The sequence below is a fragment of the Opisthorchis viverrini genome, assembly GCF_000715545.1.
Source record: "Opisthorchis viverrini unplaced genomic scaffold opera_v5_712, whole genome shotgun sequence".
Taxonomy (NCBI): Eukaryota; Metazoa; Platyhelminthes; class Trematoda; order Opisthorchiida; family Opisthorchiidae; genus Opisthorchis; species Opisthorchis viverrini.
The window spans coordinates 24,365-45,335 of record NW_008752382.1 but is presented as its reverse complement, the minus strand read 5'-3'; the positions used below and the strand labels follow the sequence as shown (position 1 = coordinate 45,335).

The following is a 20,971-nucleotide window of genomic DNA, read 5'->3' as shown; positions in this document are numbered from 1 at the left end:
CACCACGCGACGGCCGATGTGGCATGAGAGTATTGTTAGTTGTGTAGGTCATGGTTGTACTACCCACTATTTCTTACCTCAACAAAGTGTCTCCATTGGGATCATTGTCTTTATTGCTTGCTAGAAAGTTGCTGCATGTCGCTGGGAGCTGTTGAGCTTGCCTCTTCGAATTACTCTCTTCAAAAGTCAGTCAAGCAACTGAAGGTGCCGTCGAGTTTTCTTGAAAGTATTCGGCTCCGTACGTACTCTTCTGCGCGATTATACTCCTTGCGCAGGTTGCACATTGTTTGCATGAGTGAATTCTTCGTGAACCTTTGATGTTAGCATTGGAACCAAGTGGGTTCGTTGGTATTGGATAGCCATCCTCCCGAACGCATCAGTTACAAGCACCGGACGATAGATTCACCTTTTGCCAGCGGAGTCGAATGCAAGGTCACGCTCAGCTTGTATATTCAGCCGATTGGTGGTCTGTGAGCTAAACAGTTTTAATTGCACGCGACGTAGGCGCATGTACTTTCCGCCAACTGACACAACCACAATTGTGGGATAGACTCACTAATTTCGTTTTCCAGTTCAACGCAGGCGAATCAGTTAGCTATGCTTCCCTCGCTAGCACGTTCCGTCTGCTGTTATGCCTAGGTAGCTGTGATTTCCGAAAGTCGGTGGAGCAGAAAGCTCGGTTGCTTCAACAAAATCGCGGTACATTGCCGGAAAATACTGAATTTTATTGGAGTAACTTTGTGGATCACCTTTTTACATTTTGCGGTATCTTGCGTCGACTGCTCGTTGATGGTTTGTGGTGCTCTGATTGTCTTAGTTGCCTTGCTGGCTGAAACAAGTGGGTTTGGCCGTTTGATTCACCATGACTTGGTTTCAACTTTGCTTGTGAACTGTGGTCGGTAGATGTTAAGAGTGATTCGTTTGGCTATTTCCCGATCGCTTTGTCACGTGCTGCTGTCGTCGCTGCTTCTGCATAGTCTTATACCCCTCTCACGCGCCAAGTTGAGTTAATGTTACGATCAAAAGGGCTCATCGGTCATGAATGTCATTCAAGAGCACGTCGTATTTAGAAGTAAGTGCACTCCTTTTATGCTTTTTCTTCCCTATTAGCGAGGAACTGTGGCAGGAATTTTCCGGTTAGAATCATTTCTTCCAGTGAGTTTGTTGCATGTTGGGGGATCGGGGAAGGGAATCCGGTGAAGGTGTTTTAAAGTAATCACTTTTGTTCGATCGCGCAGTAGAATGGATTCCGACCGTTCCGGGGTCAACATAATTACATACATACATCGCTAGTCGCGCTATTCCTCTATTGAATCTAAAAAACTGCCGATTTCGTATCAAGATACGTTTTACTTCATGACTAAATGGTACAGTTTTGCGTCAGTCCTGCGAACTGTTGCTCTAGGGTTTTCACCTTTTTCGGATCTTTGGGCTTGCTTGTCCTTTTATTCCATTTATACCAATTATCCCTCATAGTAACACTTCCCACTGAATGGTTGTTTGGTAGCTTACTTTATTTACCACCACTCTAGGTCCTCCTGCGTCTCGTATGGATACAAGCGCTACTCGTCGTCCACGTTCACGGAGTCCCATAGCTAAGCCTAATCAAACCTCGAAGGTAACAGCGGACGGCAAACCCTCGTCAGCTCGTCGCGACCGCGAAGCCAGTTCTCGTTCCTCCTCTTCGTCCTCCTCGGATTCAGATTCATCGAATTCCTCGTCTTCTAGTTCGCGTTCTGGATCCAGCTCTTCATCGAGTTCAAGCTCTAGTCGCTCCCGTTCCTAATTAACACTTTTCTGCACGTATCACCGGTTTTCAGCTTTCGTCCGAAACATTTCTGACATTTTTTCAATCCATTGGGCGTTTAAATCTAAAAATCGATTACATTCCCGTCTTATTTTCTGTTTAACATGGGGTGATCCCAGTGAAGGTGGTTCATTTATATTTAGGCTATTTCGAAGCATCCCTTCCGTCGAAATGACTATTACTATAATGGTAATGGCGCTCGTTTTATGAACTCAACATTTTAGAACAGTTAGGGTTATTTACATTCTGCACCATATTGTTTGTTGTTCATTACAACAGTGCCCAATGATGTTAATTTTTATGCTTAGTCTACTGAATCCATCATGATGATAGTAAAGCAGGATATCGAGTAATTAACCTAGAGTGAAAGATGGGGTGTATCCAGCGGTTGTTTTGTTGTTCATTTAGTTTGTTCCTCTCTGCCGTCCACGCTGGTAGAAACTATCGGACTTACACTATTGATCATTAAGTCCAATCGGTTGCCATTGGTCTCCCACCAGCCAATCTGACCCCACAATTGTGTCATTGCAATATGTCTGTAATAGCGCTTTTCTGCTGTTGTGGGCTGGGTTGGTCAGGGTATTCGTCTACAAAATAAACCAGTTCCATATAGGCCATCCTGGCCTCATTCTTGCTAACACCCCCTCTCCAGACCAGTTATTCCACACAAATGGATTGGTCATCAAGGCATTCAAACTGTCGTATCATCTGAAATTGGTGATTCCTCTCAATTTCATGGCACACTAGCCTTTTTGCAGCTGCGGTGATATTCGAAAAAGACAGTGTTGGTAAGTGGGTTTTATCTACCAAACGGTTGAACGTAGCCAACAAAAGATGATCCTTACTGTGAAGTCGTGAGGTGGTATAATTTGGATTCCGTGGATGACCATCGAAATTCGATCAACCAAGCCGACATTTGCGTCTACTTTGTTACACTGGTGAACATTACCGGAAGCCAAAGTCCAATTTCATCATTTATACATACGTAAGATGTGAGGATAATATGAGGATTCGAGCTGAGTCGAACACGGTGTTGTTAGCAAGCACTCGGTCCCTTTATAGACCTCGACCAAATGTGCGGAAGCACGTTACAACATCTACGGCCTGAAAATGAAAACATTAGTTTCTTGAAAAAACTCTACTCAGACAGTTGACGAAGAGCTTTCGAGAGCCCACGGCCGGCCACAATATCGGGCTTATCAGCCGAGCTCGGTCTGTGGGTTTCCGTCTACTTTTTGTTCTGTTTGAAATGAAATTCGGTAAATACTAACATGTGTCGCGTTCGACATGAGACTTAAGTGACCCTCAATTGTTCAACTGAATGTCTCATACAGAGGCCGCCGCATGTTTCATTTCGAACAATATTGGGGGCGAGATGGCCCGAGTGATTGCTGATTCTACTGAATTTACTGACCGGAAGGACCGTGGTTCCAACCCGACCTCTACCTCTCGACTTTCCCTGTCTAGACTTGGGCAACTTGGTAGTATCCCAGCCCTCGTTCAACCTTCGGGTGGTATGGCAGCTAGGCACCGAAATGGTGCTATAGCTGAACAATTATTTTTAATATTCAAAATATCGCACTACATTCTTTTGAAGAAACTAGTCATAAGGCTAAGGACTGTGCATCCCCGCAAATATCTCTGACGTGTCGTCTGAGCTCTACCCACCCTCGGACAACCGTGTTCGCCGAGAAATTCCGCTGTTGCGATAAATTAATTCACTGAATGCTGGATGACTTCAACTCTGAGGTCTTCCTGGCCAAGAAACTGCTGGACGAGTCTAATTTCCGTAGTTGTTTGCGGAGGGCAACGTCTTATTTTCGCATTCATAAGGGGAATTAATGTGGCTGAGTGCAACATTTGTTTCATTGGCATTTATCTTTGGCTGAAGTAGGAATTTTTTATAAAACGTTTCACTCATTTCAACACGAAACACTGTATATGACTGGATGGTTGCAAAGTAGCATGCAGCACAGACTTCTGTTGCATTGATGGCACACTGGCTTGCAACAGGCCAATGTACATTTCCTTGTTGCTGTCATTCCCCTCTGCTCTACATCGACACCTGGCATATGAGTATAGTTCTATAATTGGCTTTCCGAAGAGCTATCGCTTCCCACATGCACAACCGCTTTGCATCTATGGGCTGGCAAATCAGATACAGTGGGTCTTCACCGGCATACGTTACTTCGGGAGTGAGACATATTCCCCTGACATTGTTCACAATAAACTTCTGACTCTCGCAGTCTTTATTATTGACAAACCAGTGTCTCAGAAATACTGGTTTTCGGAATTCTCTTATAGTGAGTTAGACTTGAGCCGCAGTAGTAGTCGATCGCGCATTTTTCAGTGTTTCGAAAATGTTCGTACCCAAGTACCTCAATGTCAGTAACCATTGGTGAGTTGAGTCCAGGGGTTTCCATCTATGGAGGCTGCAGTTGACAACTTAATCAAGTTTATCGGTTGGTATCTTTATACTTCGTTGCCAGCGTAACCTATGGAGTGAGAGTTCCTTCGTCCTAAGACCATCTGGCGTACCTCAGCATTACTAATCCGATGTGCCCACCAGACGTGGCCAATGCTGCGGAGGCATCGATGATCAAATACTGACGTTTTTCGTACGTCCGCTACGTCTCTGATCCATAAAGCAGTATGGATCGCACTGCCGCAGTGTAAACTCTGCCCTCGACAGACAAGCTGACATCACGTCAACGTCATAGGTGTCGGAGGTTGGCAAAGGTTGCCCCAGCCTTTCCTATTCGAGGAGTAATCTCATTTCCGGCCAGTGTGAACCTGTACAGCTGTCCAGATAAACAAGTTTATCTCCCACATCGATTGGCTCGTACGCAGGCATGAGGTATGGGTTTTCGAACCGAGTCTTGTAGCAGCTGTTTACACTTTGCAGATGTGAAGCACATGCCAAACCGTGCGGTAGAATATTTGGGTTACTTATATAATCGAAATGGTTCGCATTTTTGAAGGATCCGAACCGAAGAGAGCAACATCGTCCGCATACTTAATGTCTGTGAGAGAACGTCCCGGGAGCATTTCGACTCCCGAGACAGGCAGAGAAGTTTCAAGCGGCACATCAGTAACAAAGTTGAAGAGGAGAGGTGAGAAAGGGTGACCTTGTCTTAGACCACTGGACGTGGTGAACTCAGGCGAAAGCCTGTCGTATACTGGTAAGCTCCCACAGGAGTTCGCATAGAATGCCTCCATAAGGGGTATAAATTTGGATGTAACAACTTTGATCGATACATACCACCAAAGCTTCTCACGATCGACGGAGTCATATCAAGAAAAACAATTGTGGGACGTCCGAGGCAGTCGCCACAAACATAAAACCCGTCCGATACCACCAAAGCTTCTCACGATCGACGGAGTCATATCAAGAAAAACAATTGTGGGACGTCCGAGGCAGTCGCCACAAACCTTGATAAAACCCGTCCTTAGTTTCATAACTGCAGTCTGTTTGGGCGTAAGCTGATAAGAAAGGTAGACGTCATTTACCGCATCGGCCACTATGGACCTAAATTGAGCCCGACGACCGCACTGCGCAGTCGACTATCTATTGGGATCCAGTCCATAATGCTCTTTCAGCCTCGGAGCTGAGTGCAACTCCCACACCGTGATACCACGACCCATGGCGTCAGGATCACCGGATGCCTGAAGAATGAAATGTGAAACATTGAGCTCGTCATTAGGTGCACGACCGAAGTGGGGTCTTGTATGCGTGTTTCAGAAACAAAACATATATCGATAAAGAGGAAAAGTAAGGATTCAGCATAGAATACGGACATTGAAGGCTGCAACGTGGATCAGATCTGAGAGTAGTAGGTGATTATTTTGGTTTATTTTTCTGGGCGATGATTGAGACACGGAACAGTGGTTAAGGAATTGGCACGTGGGTTGATTGCACTGCACTATAGGTTGGGAGGGAATGAGAGGGAAGCCGGCGAGCGAAAAACTGCAAGGCCGAATTATGCTTCCCGGTTGCCCAGGCCGAAGAAAGGGGTTTAGTTGTGGTACCCCACTTTGAGCATTTGACTCAAATGTCTGACCCACAAGGCAGAGGGAGGGTCTAGGGTTTTGTTCGGAGGCCCTGTCCCTAGCCTCCGACTCCAAAGTCTGGATTGTCGGACAGTGGTCGTTAGGGTTTTCTTGGGGGAGCGAAGGATTCAATAGTCTGGCCTACTTGGATGTAGGGGGCCGGCCTAGCCCGATCGCGAAGGGAGTAGGGCATCAAGGTGTCAATCCTGATGCGGCTGCGCACAGCAGGTGCCTTTTGAACAGCACCAGGCTATTTGGTTTTAAAAGTATTTCGACCGTATTGAGTAATGCGCCAGTGGTCATGGTCAACCGTTGGGCGACTGGAGTGTGCAGTATTTTCTTGCCGGCCTTTTCTAACCCGTCCTTCCTCGGGGGAAGGCAGCATCGCTGCTTCCATAAATACGGACATGCTGGTCGCCTGGGGGGGAACACCTTGATGCCTTCACAATGCTGTCGCAGAAGACAGTGCGACATCACCTACAGACCGCCTCGAAATACGATTACTCGCAGTGCAAGTACTCGTTGTTCTTCGTCGGGCTGCTCTCCGTTGGCCTCCCTAGAATTATCGAACCTTTAGGAACTGAGTTCCAGCCGGTATAGCCCACAGGATCATTGCAGCACAGAAGCCCGTCCACCACAACAAGGTGACAGCTTCAGGTCGGGAAATGAATGATACGTTCTAAATATAATTGTTGTTTCAGGGGCTCCGGAGTCCAAGACAATGTGTCTATGATTGAGTTTAGCCGAACGGCATCCCTAAAAGGGGAGAGAGGTGTCCTACTCCAATCCGCTCAAAAACGTCCCTACGCACGGAGAAGCCATTTAGAAATGACATCCAGTGCTGGTACCCGAGTCCCCTGAATGACAATATGAGTATTTGGACAAATAACCCGGCATCATACCTGGTATCGTGCTGCATAGCTCAGGAGTATCAGCAAGCGTCCAGACACGAAAAGTACCTGTGCAGAGAACGACGCGTCCCGAAGTTCATCATCGGTACCACATCTTTCGGATAGCAGGTGCGTGGACGTTGCTGACCAAACAGGGCTTAGCAGCATGCGACCAGAGGAATGTGTGTGAAAATCTTCACGACGGAAGCGTCGCCACAGGAAATTGTTACACGTAATGAGCCAATTGTCAGTGACGACAAGATGGAATACGTACCAAATGGAAGTAACCAACTTAATACAGAGGAAATTGTTCACAACTCGTTCTCGTCAGCCCTTAGTCGAAATGTTAGATGACATTGTTGGAAGCGCTTCTTCATTAATGGCGGTGACATTCTTAGTGCTCTAGTGTGAAGCGAAACGGAGCTGTACTTTATGTTCAGGGGTCCATATTCCTTGTGGCTGACGCATTGCGTGCTAATGTAATGACGGTATTTTCTGAGCTTAGTTCTGGATCTGAAACTCCCAAGGTAGCGTTCCCGTCAAAACAGCCGCCACAGGTGCACAACGAGTATTGACACCTAAAACCAGGTAAAAATACATGTATAGCGTATCGTTTATAAGGTGTACGCGGCGACAACCTGGAGTTTTTAACGCCTTCCAAACGCGCCACCGTCAGTTGGTATTCGGCAGATACGGGATCATGCTTAGCTTTTGGGTCCAGACTTTCGAACAAGCAGAGCTCGCGTTGATGCTGGGCTGGCAAGCGGCCCGATCTTCTGACGAATAGCGTGCGGGGTAGGCTTTTGGCCGTGGGAGCGCCTAACTGCGAGCGGTACGGGTGCGGAATTCCGCCTAACAGTACTTTGCCACGCTGGCGAAGGACGTGTCATGGAAACAACGCAGGGTGTCTGTTGATGTAGTCGCAAACCAAGACTATCTAGCTTTCGCCGAAGTACCGCGCGGTTGTTCCATGATACCAGTTGAACTGGTTCACCATTCACTTGTTGAGGTAACACAGTTGCCTTTTCTGTTGCCGGATAATGTCACGCAGTGTTGCAAGCAGTACCTCTGCTGATGACACTCCATCTGGAGAGTTGGGGTTTGCGTCGCTCAGTATGCCAGCAGAAATCTGCAAAATCTCTTCCGTCGGACCCTCCCCTCTGGACTTATGAAGTGCACGCTTAAGGGTGTCAAGGAAGCGTGAACTGACTGCCGGATACAACAGTATCCGGTGTTCAAAAGCGACTGGCGGAGTTCTAGGACTGTAGTGGCAGTTGCGGAGTGGTTCACTGGAAAAATTTTCGGCCATTTGCTATAAGCGTCGACCCCGACCAAGAAGTGTTGGCCACCAATTGGACCTGCGTAGTCGACGCGCAGACGAGACCGGGGTTCGGTCACAACCGCAGATAGGTTTTCACGGGTGGCTTGGATGCTTCACCACACCGCAGACAAGATTTTCGTGTACACAGCTGTTAGAAACAGCAGGTGAATCGCCAATCATGGACATGTCGTGCCTCAAATTGATGGGGCATTGATATTCCCTGGTAAGGCTCAGCATCCTGTTCAAGTGCGTGAAGCAGCTGGGTTCTAATGTCTCCATTTTGGGAACACGGGAAGCCGGATAAAAAATGGGGCATTCGAACCAGTTTTTCGTCATTGAGCTGAGCTTGAAAAGCTCGTATTCCCGATCGACAACACCGACAATCGTGATGAAACGTCATCCTGACCTTGGGGCATTGATGACGGATACTGAACAGTGGTTTGATCGCCGAATATCTAGGACCGTTTCGTCGAAGCTAAAATCACGGGGCAGCTTCGGGAGAATGAAGTTTGTATACCACTCCTGCTTCGGTGTGCTGAGTTTTCGTGGTGATAGTCCGACTTTCCGTCCGTCCTCGAACTTGGAGAAACCGTTGTGAACAGATCTTCGTACCGCTTGAACCAGGAGTCAAAAGTGAGTAGGATTTGAACTTCGTGATTAAGGCTGCGATTGCATCAGCTGAAGAAACAAGACTAATTGGTACTGCGTCTGGATATGCAGTCCCTGAGTCAGTGGTTCAATGAGCTTCAGTTGTGTTTTATCAAACTGCTTTTGTTGCTGCTATAATTCTCCGAAATAATCAAATTCTATAGACATCGTGGGTTCCCGTTCGCCAACTGTAATAACGGTATCTCCTCAGCCTAGTTTTCAGTTTGAACTTTCCAAGCCAGAGTACCCGCCAAAACAACCACCAAAGATGCACCGCACTTCTGAGAACTCTCCACGTGCCAGAATTTTTTACTTCTTATATATGGAAGTGGTGGCCTTCGTGATTTTTATGTTTTGAAACCAAAGAAAGTGAATCATGTTTTTACAGTCGTCTCGTGTTGGTTATACTTACTGCACGTAATATGGTAGGTAACAGTGTGTCTGGTTACCTTGACTTGTCTAGTTCTTTGACTTTCAAGACGCCGCTCTGTACATGGACCACTCAAATACCATGTGGTTGCGATATTCTGGTTGTTAGTTCATATAAGTTCTCGATGTGTGTTAGCGGTATCTATTTAATTGTCTGTTGTTGTCGTTGCTGCTCAGATATCCTTTTCTTCGGGGATCCCATAAACCTTCTTGGGTATTTGGTGTTTGTTATGCTCCATATAAATAATTTTCATCTTTTCTTCCTAGTAATGCTGTGCTACAATGTTTCTGCTCGGCAGAAATTGCTAGTTTCAGCGAACAGCTGAACTCACAACGGAAGTATTAGGCATCGTTGATTCGACAAGGCATTCTTAAGTAAACGCCCAAACAAGCTTGAAGTGAACGCAGTTACCAACGGTAAGAGTCCGACTGCACTTTTGAGAGAAGCGTAGGTGAAGGCCGCCCGACCCAGAAGCTCTTTGCTCCGTTTCCCGGAATCCGTATTCTCACTTAAATTATGTGTACTCAGTTAAAATGTTCATCTCTCAGGTATCCGCGAAATTGATGTTTTACTGGTAGATTTTGCCGATACAACTCGGCGTAAGGAAATGTCCCCGAACTGAATGACAACAGGTAGATAGTGATGAAAGCACAGGAGTTACGCATTCATGGCACATACTGCGGATGCAGTGTACTGAACACAAACCCAGCATACTGATTGGACTAAAATAAATACTTATGCGAGACAAGAGGAAAATGAGATTAATGCGGAGTCAAGACAGGTACAAAAATTGGATAGCGTCACTGCCAAAGATTAACCTCCTTCATTTGATTAATGAAGAATCGTTCCAGTGTATTAGCACACTTAACAAGATAAGATTCCGGCTGATTGTAGACACGACAATTGTGAAATATCCGCATCATGTCCGCTATGAACAGAGCCTTCGTTGTGTAGTATCGGGACTTCAGCCGGTCCCACATCGTGCCCAGATCTGAAAAAAAGTTTCAAACGAATATAAGAAAGCGACAATAACTGGCATGTTCAGCGACCGGTCGGAGTTCTTCTTGAGTGAGAAAGGCTCAATAAGGAAAGTCAAAATTCAAACCATTTTTAGTGTTGAGGTTTCCGATACGGAAATTTGAGTGACGCATGGGTTCGACAATCCCGAATATCAAAAGGATGAACTGAGTTCGATTCTACGGTACCATTTACCCAAGAAACCTCAGTTGTCCGCGTTCGTAGCGTCAACAAGTGCACCAGTCTGTCATTGACCGGCACAGTGCAGTTTCAACGTCCGCAAACCAAGCGATGGTGAGCGGAAAGTTAGTTCAGTAGTGTGGATTGCGGTGGCCCCTCCCGACGACAGTCTCGTGATTCTCATTGGCTGTGGGATAACACGGAACTCATGAGAAAACAAGGCAAGCAGGCTCAACACACCGGACATGAACGCGCATGGGTAAGTAGGTAAGCTGCGCACATTCCCACAGACACATGCCAACGCACTAGTGTATTAGCTGCAAAACGTTGCTAGTAGAATGAAACACTTTACGCCAAAATATTGCATTTTGTTGCACATGTGCTCAAACCAAAAACCACCCTAATCTACGTTCCTATTTCTGCAGTTCACCTAATTTTACTGTCCGCTGAAGCAATCATACCCCTGGCGGAAAACGTTTGGTGGAATACCTTTCTACCACCTCTGAGATCCCTGGATGCCTAGATGGGACTCAAAAATTTGGACCCTTACTCTGAACAGAATTGCTTGTCTATTTAAGTCTATCAGAGACACGTCGTGGCTTTCGAAAATTCAATTCCATTGTGCGAATACTGAGCGCCGTCAAAAGTACATAAGTAAGCAAATGAACGGGGGAACTATCATGAGGTCGTTAGATTCAATAACCAGTTCGTAAATTTTAAGCCCTAGGAAAACGGCTATAAACCGATCCAAACAATGCGAGACCATCCGGGAGACTTACCCGCGTTCCAACTTAGAATACAAAGCATCCACCTCAATAAAACGGACCCAACAGCTTGTTCGACAGTCACGACCCGAGGTACTAATAATCACACTGTGACCCAGTTCGCTTCTCAAGTAAAGTGTTGATGAGAAATACAGGCACCCATTGTTGGGACAAGTGATTCGTGTGCTGCACAAGTAGCAACAATTCTGAATAATCTTGGAGACGACCAGTCTTTCTGCAGAAATCGCCGTAAAGTAAGTAAATAATTCAGTCCTTCAAGACGCCCATTCGTTACTGCGCACGTTAGCCCACCTCTAAGAATGTAGTCATGTTAATGTATGGAAAATGTGTTCCAAGGATACATCTTGTAAAAAAGGTAAAGAGATATGTCCAAAGGAGCAGTTTTGCATCATTTATCCACGAGGAACCATATGGTGCGGGTAACCTTCAACTTCCGAAAGGCATCGTTTCAAAAACCGGAGGAAAGCCAACGGTTTCGTTGTGGTCGATTTAGCACCTCTCTCATTAATACTATTGTCAACTTGTGCATTTGACAAATAAAATGACCTGTATATGACACTCGACGAGTATCACAACCTGTCAGATGACTTTCAAAACCAATTACTGTGCTTCCCCAGTATGCCGACTCATGACAAGACAGCTTCCAAAAAAGTAATGTGCATTTAAATACTAAAGAAACCGTAACCCACATGCGACACAACAGGCCTGGGTGGCCAAGTGGATAAAATTGTGGGTTTATATTTCAACCACATACAAAAGCCTTCAATTCGGTTTCCGGCTCCCATCCTGATAATCTACACTCATGTTTTGGAGATAAAGAAGTAAAAAGATTGTAAGATCCACTGAAAGAAGTAGCGCCTTCGAGTGCGGGTTTGGCAATTGTCCAACACGAAATAAGAGGACACAGGCTGATAGACACGGAAGTAAAAGACCCACTGGGACAAAGTTAATGAAAAGTGAACATCCTCAAGCATCTCCTTGAAGTCCCCCTGAATATTAAGCAACAAAGAACACCGCAAGGCGGTCCAGTAATTTCCACATGAACCTCCTATCAGATGCAGGGACAGCGCTTTGACACTTGACCGGACACTACCTTTATGTTTCTTCAGTATTATGTACCGCTACAACATGTGTTTATGGGATACAAAATTACCTGGTAAGCAAGCAAAAAGACAAATCACGTAGTTGTTAGTTGATTGAGAAAGAGACACAATTAGGGGAGGAAAATCAGTCACGTAACGTACAACGAACTAATAAAAGCGACCACCCAAACAGGACTGAAAAATGCAGCTTCTAGAGTGTGAAAAGCCAGGTACTAACAGTTCAATTCAGGATGAAGTTACGAGGCAAGAAGCCCTCTGTCGCAACGGCCGAGTAAAGATGATGTGAGATTCGACTTACCCATGGGAAATATGATTATATCATGATAATCCGGTGCTTCTGCGGACGTCACAGGACGTTGAAACGGAGCTGCTAGTATGTGGTTACGCAGAGCGGTCAAAATCGGTCTTAGCTGAGTGGCCAGTTCGTTAACGTCGTTTGAACCAATTTTGTTAACCGAATCGTTCGCGGATAAAGTATCCAACCTGTTTGGAGCGAGACCAAAGTTCTTTGGTGAAGGTGGGCGAGCGGTTTGAGAAACGAACAAAATTGCGGACAGTCAGCCAATCGTGTTGGATAAATTGTGTCAAAAGTCAATATATGTCAGTCGATCGATTACCCATGATACTTAGCATCGATTCTGCATCTATCATGAACGCGACGACCGTTTGAAATGAGGAGGACGTACAATACAGACAAGCATATAACCATTGTGCAAAAGAGAGCGGAGAAATTCATAGACCATAGAGATGCGTAAGGTATCCAAAAGGAGAAACAGCGTCGGAAGGCTTACAGTAGTGCCCAATAAATGTGGAATATGCTGCTGATAACATTCTAAAGAGTATATGAACAGATAGTTTCGCGACTGCCATCGGCTCTTGTCCGTCATACGTACGAAGAAAACTGGATGTAGGTGTCAGTCAAGTAAAAAAAGCGGAATGGACGGGTGAGACAAACCTCCCCTCGCCCAAGGTTGAACAATAAACAATATAACAGAGGTACCATGAAATTTCCCCATCAACTAGCTACTAAAATTCTATTACGAGCATTCACTAACATAGGGAACTCAGAGATGGGAAGTGACTGGAATCCGAGTACGTTCTCAGGTTGGAGACAAGATAAAGATCCTTACATTTTTTTCCGGGTGAAGGGTAGTAGTCATTTGTAACGTTGATGACTGGAACCCTACTCCAACTCTTTACTAAAAGGTCCCTCACCCTAACACTTGTGTACCCATGACCCTGCCTGATTTATGACTTATCACCCACGTGTCTCCTCTCGGGTATGATCTTCGGTCATGCCCACTTCGTGTAAGTGGTCTTCGTTCCGACCCATCAGCAGCAGATTTTCCAACCCCTTTATTTGATGAATAATTGTTTTCGGTTTCCTGCAGGCCTGAAAAGTTTGAGTTCGTTGTCCGTTGATATGATATCCGGTTTAATTGTATCGCGCTAAACAGAATAGCCCAAGTGTTCTATTGTGTCGGGGACGTTAGAAACGCGCGTCATTCGAAGTGTAGATCGGAGATGTCACCACACTTATGGTACGCAGTCATGAACAACAAGAGTAAGTAGGTTCTCCCCACAAAGCCGAAAAGACCTAACGACGATAATGTATCGAAAGCTAGTATCACATGAACGGTGTAAGATGTTACGTTTGGCCCGTAACCGGACAAAAACTTGGATGGTACTACCAGCCTCTTGGTATGTGTCTGCAAAATGCGTTGGGTATCCTAGATAGTTCCTTTCCATTCAAAAGACATAGAATACGGTCACTGCCACAAGGTTCCACAGACCAAATGAATTCATGTTTCATTTCAATGGATCGCGAATCCGGCTCTTCAGCTAAACGACTCGGTTGTGGTTCGCAAGAAAGCCTTCGCTGTAGTAACAAGATAGCAAAAACAGTAATAACAAGATAGCCAGTTACTAAATAGATTAAAAATGCAGATAACGCTATCACTCGTTAGCTATCCCACTTATGCAAACATTATTCCTCTGCATGAACAAACCTCTTTTGCTACCGATGAAACGGTGGACGCTACTGATGAGGTACGCGAGCAGTATGTGGTTTTCTCGAAAATCCACTGCCCGCCTGTTGAAAGGTGAGATTTATTATGGAATTAGTGGAATCGCTGTTCTTCGTCGGACTGCTCTCCGTTGGCCTTCCTAGAATTATCGAACCTTTAGGAACTGAGTTCCAGCCGGTATAGCCCACAGGATCATTGCAGCACAGAAGCCCGTCCACCACAACAAGGTGACAGCTTCAGGTCGGGAAATGAATGATACGTTCTAAATATAATTGTTGTTTCAGGGGCTCCGGAGTCCAAGACAATGTGTCTATGATTGAGTTTAGCCGAACGGCATCCCTAAAAGGGGAGAGAGGTGTCCTACTCCAATCCGCTCAAAAACGTCCCTACGCACGGAGAGGCCATTTAGAAATGACATCCAGTGCTGGTACCCGAGTCCCCTGAATGACAATATGAGTATTTGGACAAATAACCCGGCATCATACCTGGTATCGTGCTGCATAGCTCAGGAGTATCAGCAAGCGTCCAGACACGAAAAGTACCTGTGCAGAGAACGACGCGTCCCGAAGTTCATCATCGGTACCACATCTTTCGGATAGCAGGTGCGTGGACGTTGCTGACCAAACAGGGCTTAGCAGCATGCGACCAGAGGAATGTGTGTGAAAATCTTCACGACGGAAACGTCGTCACTGGCTGGACAGAACGAACAAGCGAATGACTATATTTGGCAATTTAACTATCCTATATATTCACGGAGAATCTGTGTGTGTTTGTTCCGACAATACACTACGTCCGCGGTTCTCTGCCTCCTCATTGCGTAGTCTGGCGGGCTCAGCTCAGGCGCAACCAATAGACGGCCACCCAAGATACAGCAGAGAATAAGGATGACAAATGTTAAAGATATGCATAGTGAACTGTTGAACGCTGCTGAGTACAATAATGTTGGCATTTCCAATTCTGAGTGCATTACAAGTTTTTGATGGCAAGTTACTAAAAGCTGAAAAGCAGTAGACCAAGAGAAATAAAACGTCTTCTTAATGGCGTCAAGTCACTGGAACCTACGGTATGTTCGTAAGTGATCCTCGACGTGTAGATCTCACAGGAAATTTTGTCGGTTTGGCCATGGCATTGAGTCTCGGTACAGCAGGATACGCTTGAACACAGCGCCGGCGAAGTTTCCTTTGGGAACCAGTTGGGTCCGAAACCTCAATTGTCCCGAAGGCTGTCTGGTCAACCGAATCCGTTCCATCAGTCAGCTTACCAACATCATTCGACAGACAAGCGGTCTGCAAAACGAAATCTGGCTCATCTTTCTTCGACCAATGCGCTGGTGCGCATCCTGACTCGAGAAGACCTGGGACTTGATGAAGTTGCAACGGTCCATTACGAAAGAGCCTTGCTGGTATTCCGGGAAATGATTTACCCAGAGAGTCTTTCCGTCGCTCAATCAAACAGCTAATAATCTAGTAGATATACATAGAAACAGCAAAGCGATAGCAAAAATGATGGATTGCGGATCGAAATGTCAAGTAAATTTACAGAAACGAGGATGTGAATTTTCTCAAGCTATCTTCATCAACTATAAGTTGTCACAGAAATGAGGTCTTACAGTAGTTCAGAAAAATGTGCAGAGCTACAGCTAAGACCAGCGAAAGACATCCGGTTTACATTTTCCTGGTAATCCGTCAAATAAATTGCTGTACCCGAAATTCTGTTTATCAACTTCACCCGCTACTCACAAAAGCACGATTCCTACACACACAATCAAAGGCGATTAAGTCTGTACTTGTCTGACTTTGAAAATTATGGAGACTGATCTATCAAGAATTTGTCACATACAGTGAATCTCGTATAGCTATGGAGAGCAGCATTCATGTTTAGTGAACCCGTCGTACCCCACTGGGGTAGGTCGTCCGCAAAGATTCCTCGCCAAACCAAGGAATCGTAGTGACTACCTACATCCCGGGACACAGGTGCGACAAGCGGTCGGTGCCAGACAAAAGATCCAATACCTGGATATTCCGACTGAGGGAGTCACTCAATCAACTGCGAAGGAAACACTAGAGAATATAGTGGAACACAGAGTCTTCAAAACTCAATGGCTTGGGGAGTGATCATACGCAAAAGGTCATAGAACGTTGCGAAATGGAAGCGAATCCACCTGCGGCTATGGTCTCAACTGCGAAAGAATTGTGCTCTCATTGGTTGGTTGGATAAAATCAGTGGGATAATAATGATAATAATCATCGACATCATGGCATCAGTGCTCAACACTGATGCTTCTCTGCCGTACAACCATGATTTATTTGAGAGCCTAATTGTGAAAGAGACAATAAAAGTGGACGGCGAAGTGCCTTGATGCTAGCATACCACAATCAGGTGTCTACACATTCGGACACTTCCAGAAAAATTGGATGGAAACCAAAAACAACATTGAAATCGAATAATAGTCATATGTTGCAGCGTCCCAGACCGGGCCAAGTGGGGATCACGTGGTTTCAATCCTGGTAGACGAGTAGCACCGATAGCACCCATAGGTTTCGTGATATCTTTCAAACCCCTCTGTCAGATCAAGGGTTAGCCGCTTCTCTGCTTCCGTTACTCTGAATAGGGCACGGAAAACAGCACTGTCTTTGGCGAACGATAATTCGGCATAAGCGGCACATGACCAAACCAACGTAGCTTCTGGTGCCGGACACATTTTTCAATGGAAGTCCCCGTTGCACGATCGTAAGGTTGTTTTCTACTTGCTTCGTTACGAATTCGCCGACACAAACCTACACAAAACTATGGTTCTGAGACCACGGTTGTCGAACACCTGAAGACATCTCAGCTCCGCTGCTCGAGCAGGTCTTGCTGCCATACCCCAAAACAACCCATACTACAGCACGAAGTCAAACTGCATTGATGTGCAGTTCTTTACAACCTTTACATCCATATTCGCATCACAAAAGTAATGAACTATTGCAGAACAGACTTGTAACCGGCCAATGTCTCCGATTCTGGGGTCATCATACGGTTCCTTTGCTCAGTACAGCGTCTCGCTAGACAACTTGAAAAGAGCGGACTGATGGGTTATAACAAACATGAACGATGGCTGATTTTGTGACTATGGCGTTCTGTTGTGCAGATAACAGCAGTAAAAATATCAGGTGTACATCTGGAGTGGGTCAAAAAGGATGTAAATGGACATGCGAGGAAAAGCAACGGCGCGCAGTTACTTCGAAGTTAACTGTTAGTATTGAAGTGAATGTAGTAGGTGGACAGTGGATAACCAAAAGGTGCGCACATACCTCTGCTCTATAAATTACCAAGCTCGATCTCGAGGTAGCTCAGTGGTTGAGACGCAAGCTTACTGACCGGAAAGTCTGTCGTTCGAAACCAACCTCTGCATCTCACGTGCTGCTGTTTAGGCTCTGGCAACCTGGCATTGCCTCAGAGCTCGTGCTTTCTTCGAATAGCGTGACAGCTAGACACCGAAAGGGTGTCACAGTTAAATAACTTATCAAAACGGAAAATGTACTCAGACCTGTTTAAGTCTACAACTTTCTACGGTCACTAGTCGGATGAATGGGTGAATATGACTGCGTTCCTACATTACCAACAATGGCGACGAAACTAAGACTGTCTACGAAATACTATCACGTCCAAACTGTTTTAGTTTTAACAGAAGACAATTAAATCCCAGCTGAATCACTCGCTTGGGATATTCTTCAACTGCACGAAAACAGCCTCATGTTTCAGTTGGCAAAATTTCAAGGTGTCGCAGTACATTTTTTCGACGGAGCACACCACTAAAAAGATTGCCGAAAAGTTTTTGACAGCCCACGTCCTTTGGGCTTATCAACTAGGCCCAATTCCATAACTTTTGTCAACATGAGGCAGGCTGAGTGTAATACATCATGAACGAAAGATCTAGCTTCCGCCTACGTTAAAACCAAGTTGGTGTGCAAATGAGTGTATTTCACGAATCACCTGTAATTTGCATTGGATGGAACATGAGGTTGGCGGAAATTCGGTGACTATGGCAATCTGATGAACCCCAAGAAAGGCAGAACCGGTGGTGGGCTGTCACAGGACCTTCAGCAAGCTTATGACTAGTGCATTCAATCAAGAAAGTGTCCGCAGTTTGTGTGCAAATGTCCACTGAAACGAACAAAGGATTGGTATGACCGCGAATCGGAGAACTGGTCGGCGACAAGCCTACTTTGCAATGGCTCATTGCTGTTGGGACGGAAGTTATGTATATAAACTTGAGTCACTGTCCCTGAACTCAACCCACCAATATCATCTGGTCAGTTTCACTGAATCATTGATTTTAACCAGCTGCACATGGGTTGGGAGGATGAACTATAGAATGTAGACAAATTCAATTCGATTGTGCACCGTGTCCCAGAAGGAAGGGCCTTTTTCCAAACCTTCGAGATTTTCATGAAACGTTGCGTGGAATATGTGTACTTCAGGTTGTTACCTATGCTGTTGCTACTCTTGATTTCAATTCATGAACACCAATTGTGTCTCCTGGATATCCAGGGGGAATATATAGCCGGCTACAGAGTGATAACTGCAGACTATGGTCATGAAACACGACCGTAAGGACGGGCCTTACAACTAGAAGAGTAAAAGTACTACTGACCAAAATCAACAGACTCTACATCACATGGTGAACTTATGACAACTTTTCAAATGCAATGTTTAAGCAAAACTGATTAACCCTTCTCTTTGACTTACTAACAATTTGTGAAGCAGACAACCACCGATGCAGCCAAACGAGTCGTTCAGGATGAATACAACAGCCCGAAAATCGGGCGCAGCGACATAGAGATGCTCAACGACACTCAGAAAACCAAGAGGAAGCTACGTGTTCCTCCGGCCAACTCCGTAGCTTAGCAGCGAGAACATCATCTACCGAATACAAAACTTACGAGGTGAAAAAATGTACTAGAACACTGAAGATGAATTTCGCAACACTTCATTTAGCGGGTCATCATATCAAGTGACTAATACGGACGCCACAACAAATATATCCTATTCAACAAAAAATGTCATACCTGCTTTTGGCGCCCAATCATTTCCGAGAAGTTCGTGTAGACGATGTTAGGGTAAAGTTCACACCCCATCAAAGTAGCTCCTTCATACTCCTTAATGTAACCATGGTACGCCTGACGAGTCAAACGAATCTCTCGAGAGAAGCCTTGCTTCCGGAAATAACCGGTAGCGAAAGAGTCAGCATACGTCAGAAAGTGAAATATCCCATGCTGAACATGGTAGTCCTTGAGGTGGTTCATCATCTGAGTGCCGTAACCCTAAGAGTAAATCCATTGTGGGATGTAATGTGGGTGACAACGTAGGTGGCAGCATAAGTAAACAAATGGGTGGATAGTACTTTAACTTGTGGAGCCAACTCTGGAAGAATGGGCGATAGGGTCAATCTTTAACGCATGGTACGCAAAAATGTTGACACTCGACTACTGCAATAACTCGGTTTATAGTGAGGTTGAGTTTTCAAACAGCCAGGAATAATTCAGGCAATATGCGGAAATACTCAGTACGTCATGTTGTTAACAACATGTTACATCGGAAAAGTTAAAAAAATGAGTGAAAGAAAAAGTAACCTACATGAACTGTCATGCGAGCTGGAATGCGCAAAAATCTACTGTTTTTGTAAAGAAGGATATACCTGCTTAGCATACTGTCCACAGTTTATCGATCCCTTAACCATCCATCATCCTTCTGGTAAAGATGATGGGGATCCCACTTTAGTGAAATACATTCATTTGCAAGCAACTTTGGTTTTGCGGGAGACTCACCTGGAACCCAGGTGATATTTTCAAGCAACTGATGAGCAACTTATGAGTAGTGTATTAAGTTCATACATGAATCGCGATATCTCGAATATCGTATCGAACGAAACACGAGGCGACCTGGTGCAGCACATTCAGTTGCTCGAAAACATCATAAACAAGAGATTCATCCGGCTTCCAGGTGTCTCCCGCGAAATCAAATTTGTTTGCAAATGAGTGTATCTTGCTAATTTCGTGCCGCTTGGGTTCAAGTAGAATATGAAGTTGACGGGAACTCGGGGAATGCGCCTACCTGACGAGCCCTACAAAGGGCGGAACAGATTGTGGGCTGTCGAAGAATTTTCACCATCCAGCTCCGCTGCCAGGGCTGATTACTCGACACAAATACTGGCGTCTCCACACACGGTTACTACGATATCATCATCATCATTCTCAGTTGTAATGACCGCGTACTCATCGTACAGTGGTTGTAGCTGCCGCAGTTTCGTTCACCGATGATTTGGAGGTGGGGCAGGTAGCTCCGCAGTGGAGGCGGGAGCTGATAGATTGGTGCATAAATCCAGCACTGTCAGTGGGCTGTCAAATAGGGGGCGGGGTGGGAAAAGGAGCTATGCATTGAAGGCAATAGCTTGGATGCATGAGCGCCATTGAGGGCGCAACTGAGCCATGTCTGACAATGTCTCTAGCCATTGATGTGGCCCGTCTCGTGGTCCCCATCCAGGAAGACGGCAATGACCAGCGCAGCTGAGTTTGCTGGTAATGGCTTTCATACTTCGCCGTCAAGTCATTGTTTGACCGCTTCTGGCTCCCTTCCGCCCTTCAAGTGGCTACGCGAAAAGAGCCCTTGAAGAAGTCGGTTGACTGGCATACGCAGCACGTGGTCAAGCCAGTACAACCTATGGAGTGTGA

At 45.6% G+C, this 20,971-nt stretch overlaps 2 protein-coding genes across 2 annotated transcripts in view; one reads left to right on the top strand and one right to left on the bottom strand.

The window, feature by feature from the left end:
• Nucleotides 1–1,888, top strand: part of T265_12021 (hypothetical protein) — a gene marked incomplete at both ends in the record, with an annotated part of 24,619 nt that extends 22,731 nt beyond the window's left edge. Inside the window, one exon of the mRNA XM_009178909.1 lies at nucleotides 1,533–1,888. The remainder of the gene's footprint in view (nucleotides 1–1,532) is intronic.
• A 7,881-nt stretch (nucleotides 1,889–9,769) lies between these two features.
• T265_12020 (hypothetical protein) overlaps nucleotides 9,770–20,971 on the bottom strand; it is a gene marked incomplete at both ends in the record, with an annotated part of 31,604 nt that continues 20,402 nt past the window's right edge. The window contains 3 exons of the mRNA XM_009178908.1: nucleotides 9,770–10,137; nucleotides 12,530–12,714; nucleotides 15,321–15,721. Of these exons, the coding sequence (XP_009177172.1) occupies nucleotides 9,947–10,137; nucleotides 12,530–12,714; nucleotides 15,321–15,721 (777 nt within the window). The remainder of the gene's footprint in view (nucleotides 10,138–12,529; nucleotides 12,715–15,320; nucleotides 15,722–20,971) is intronic.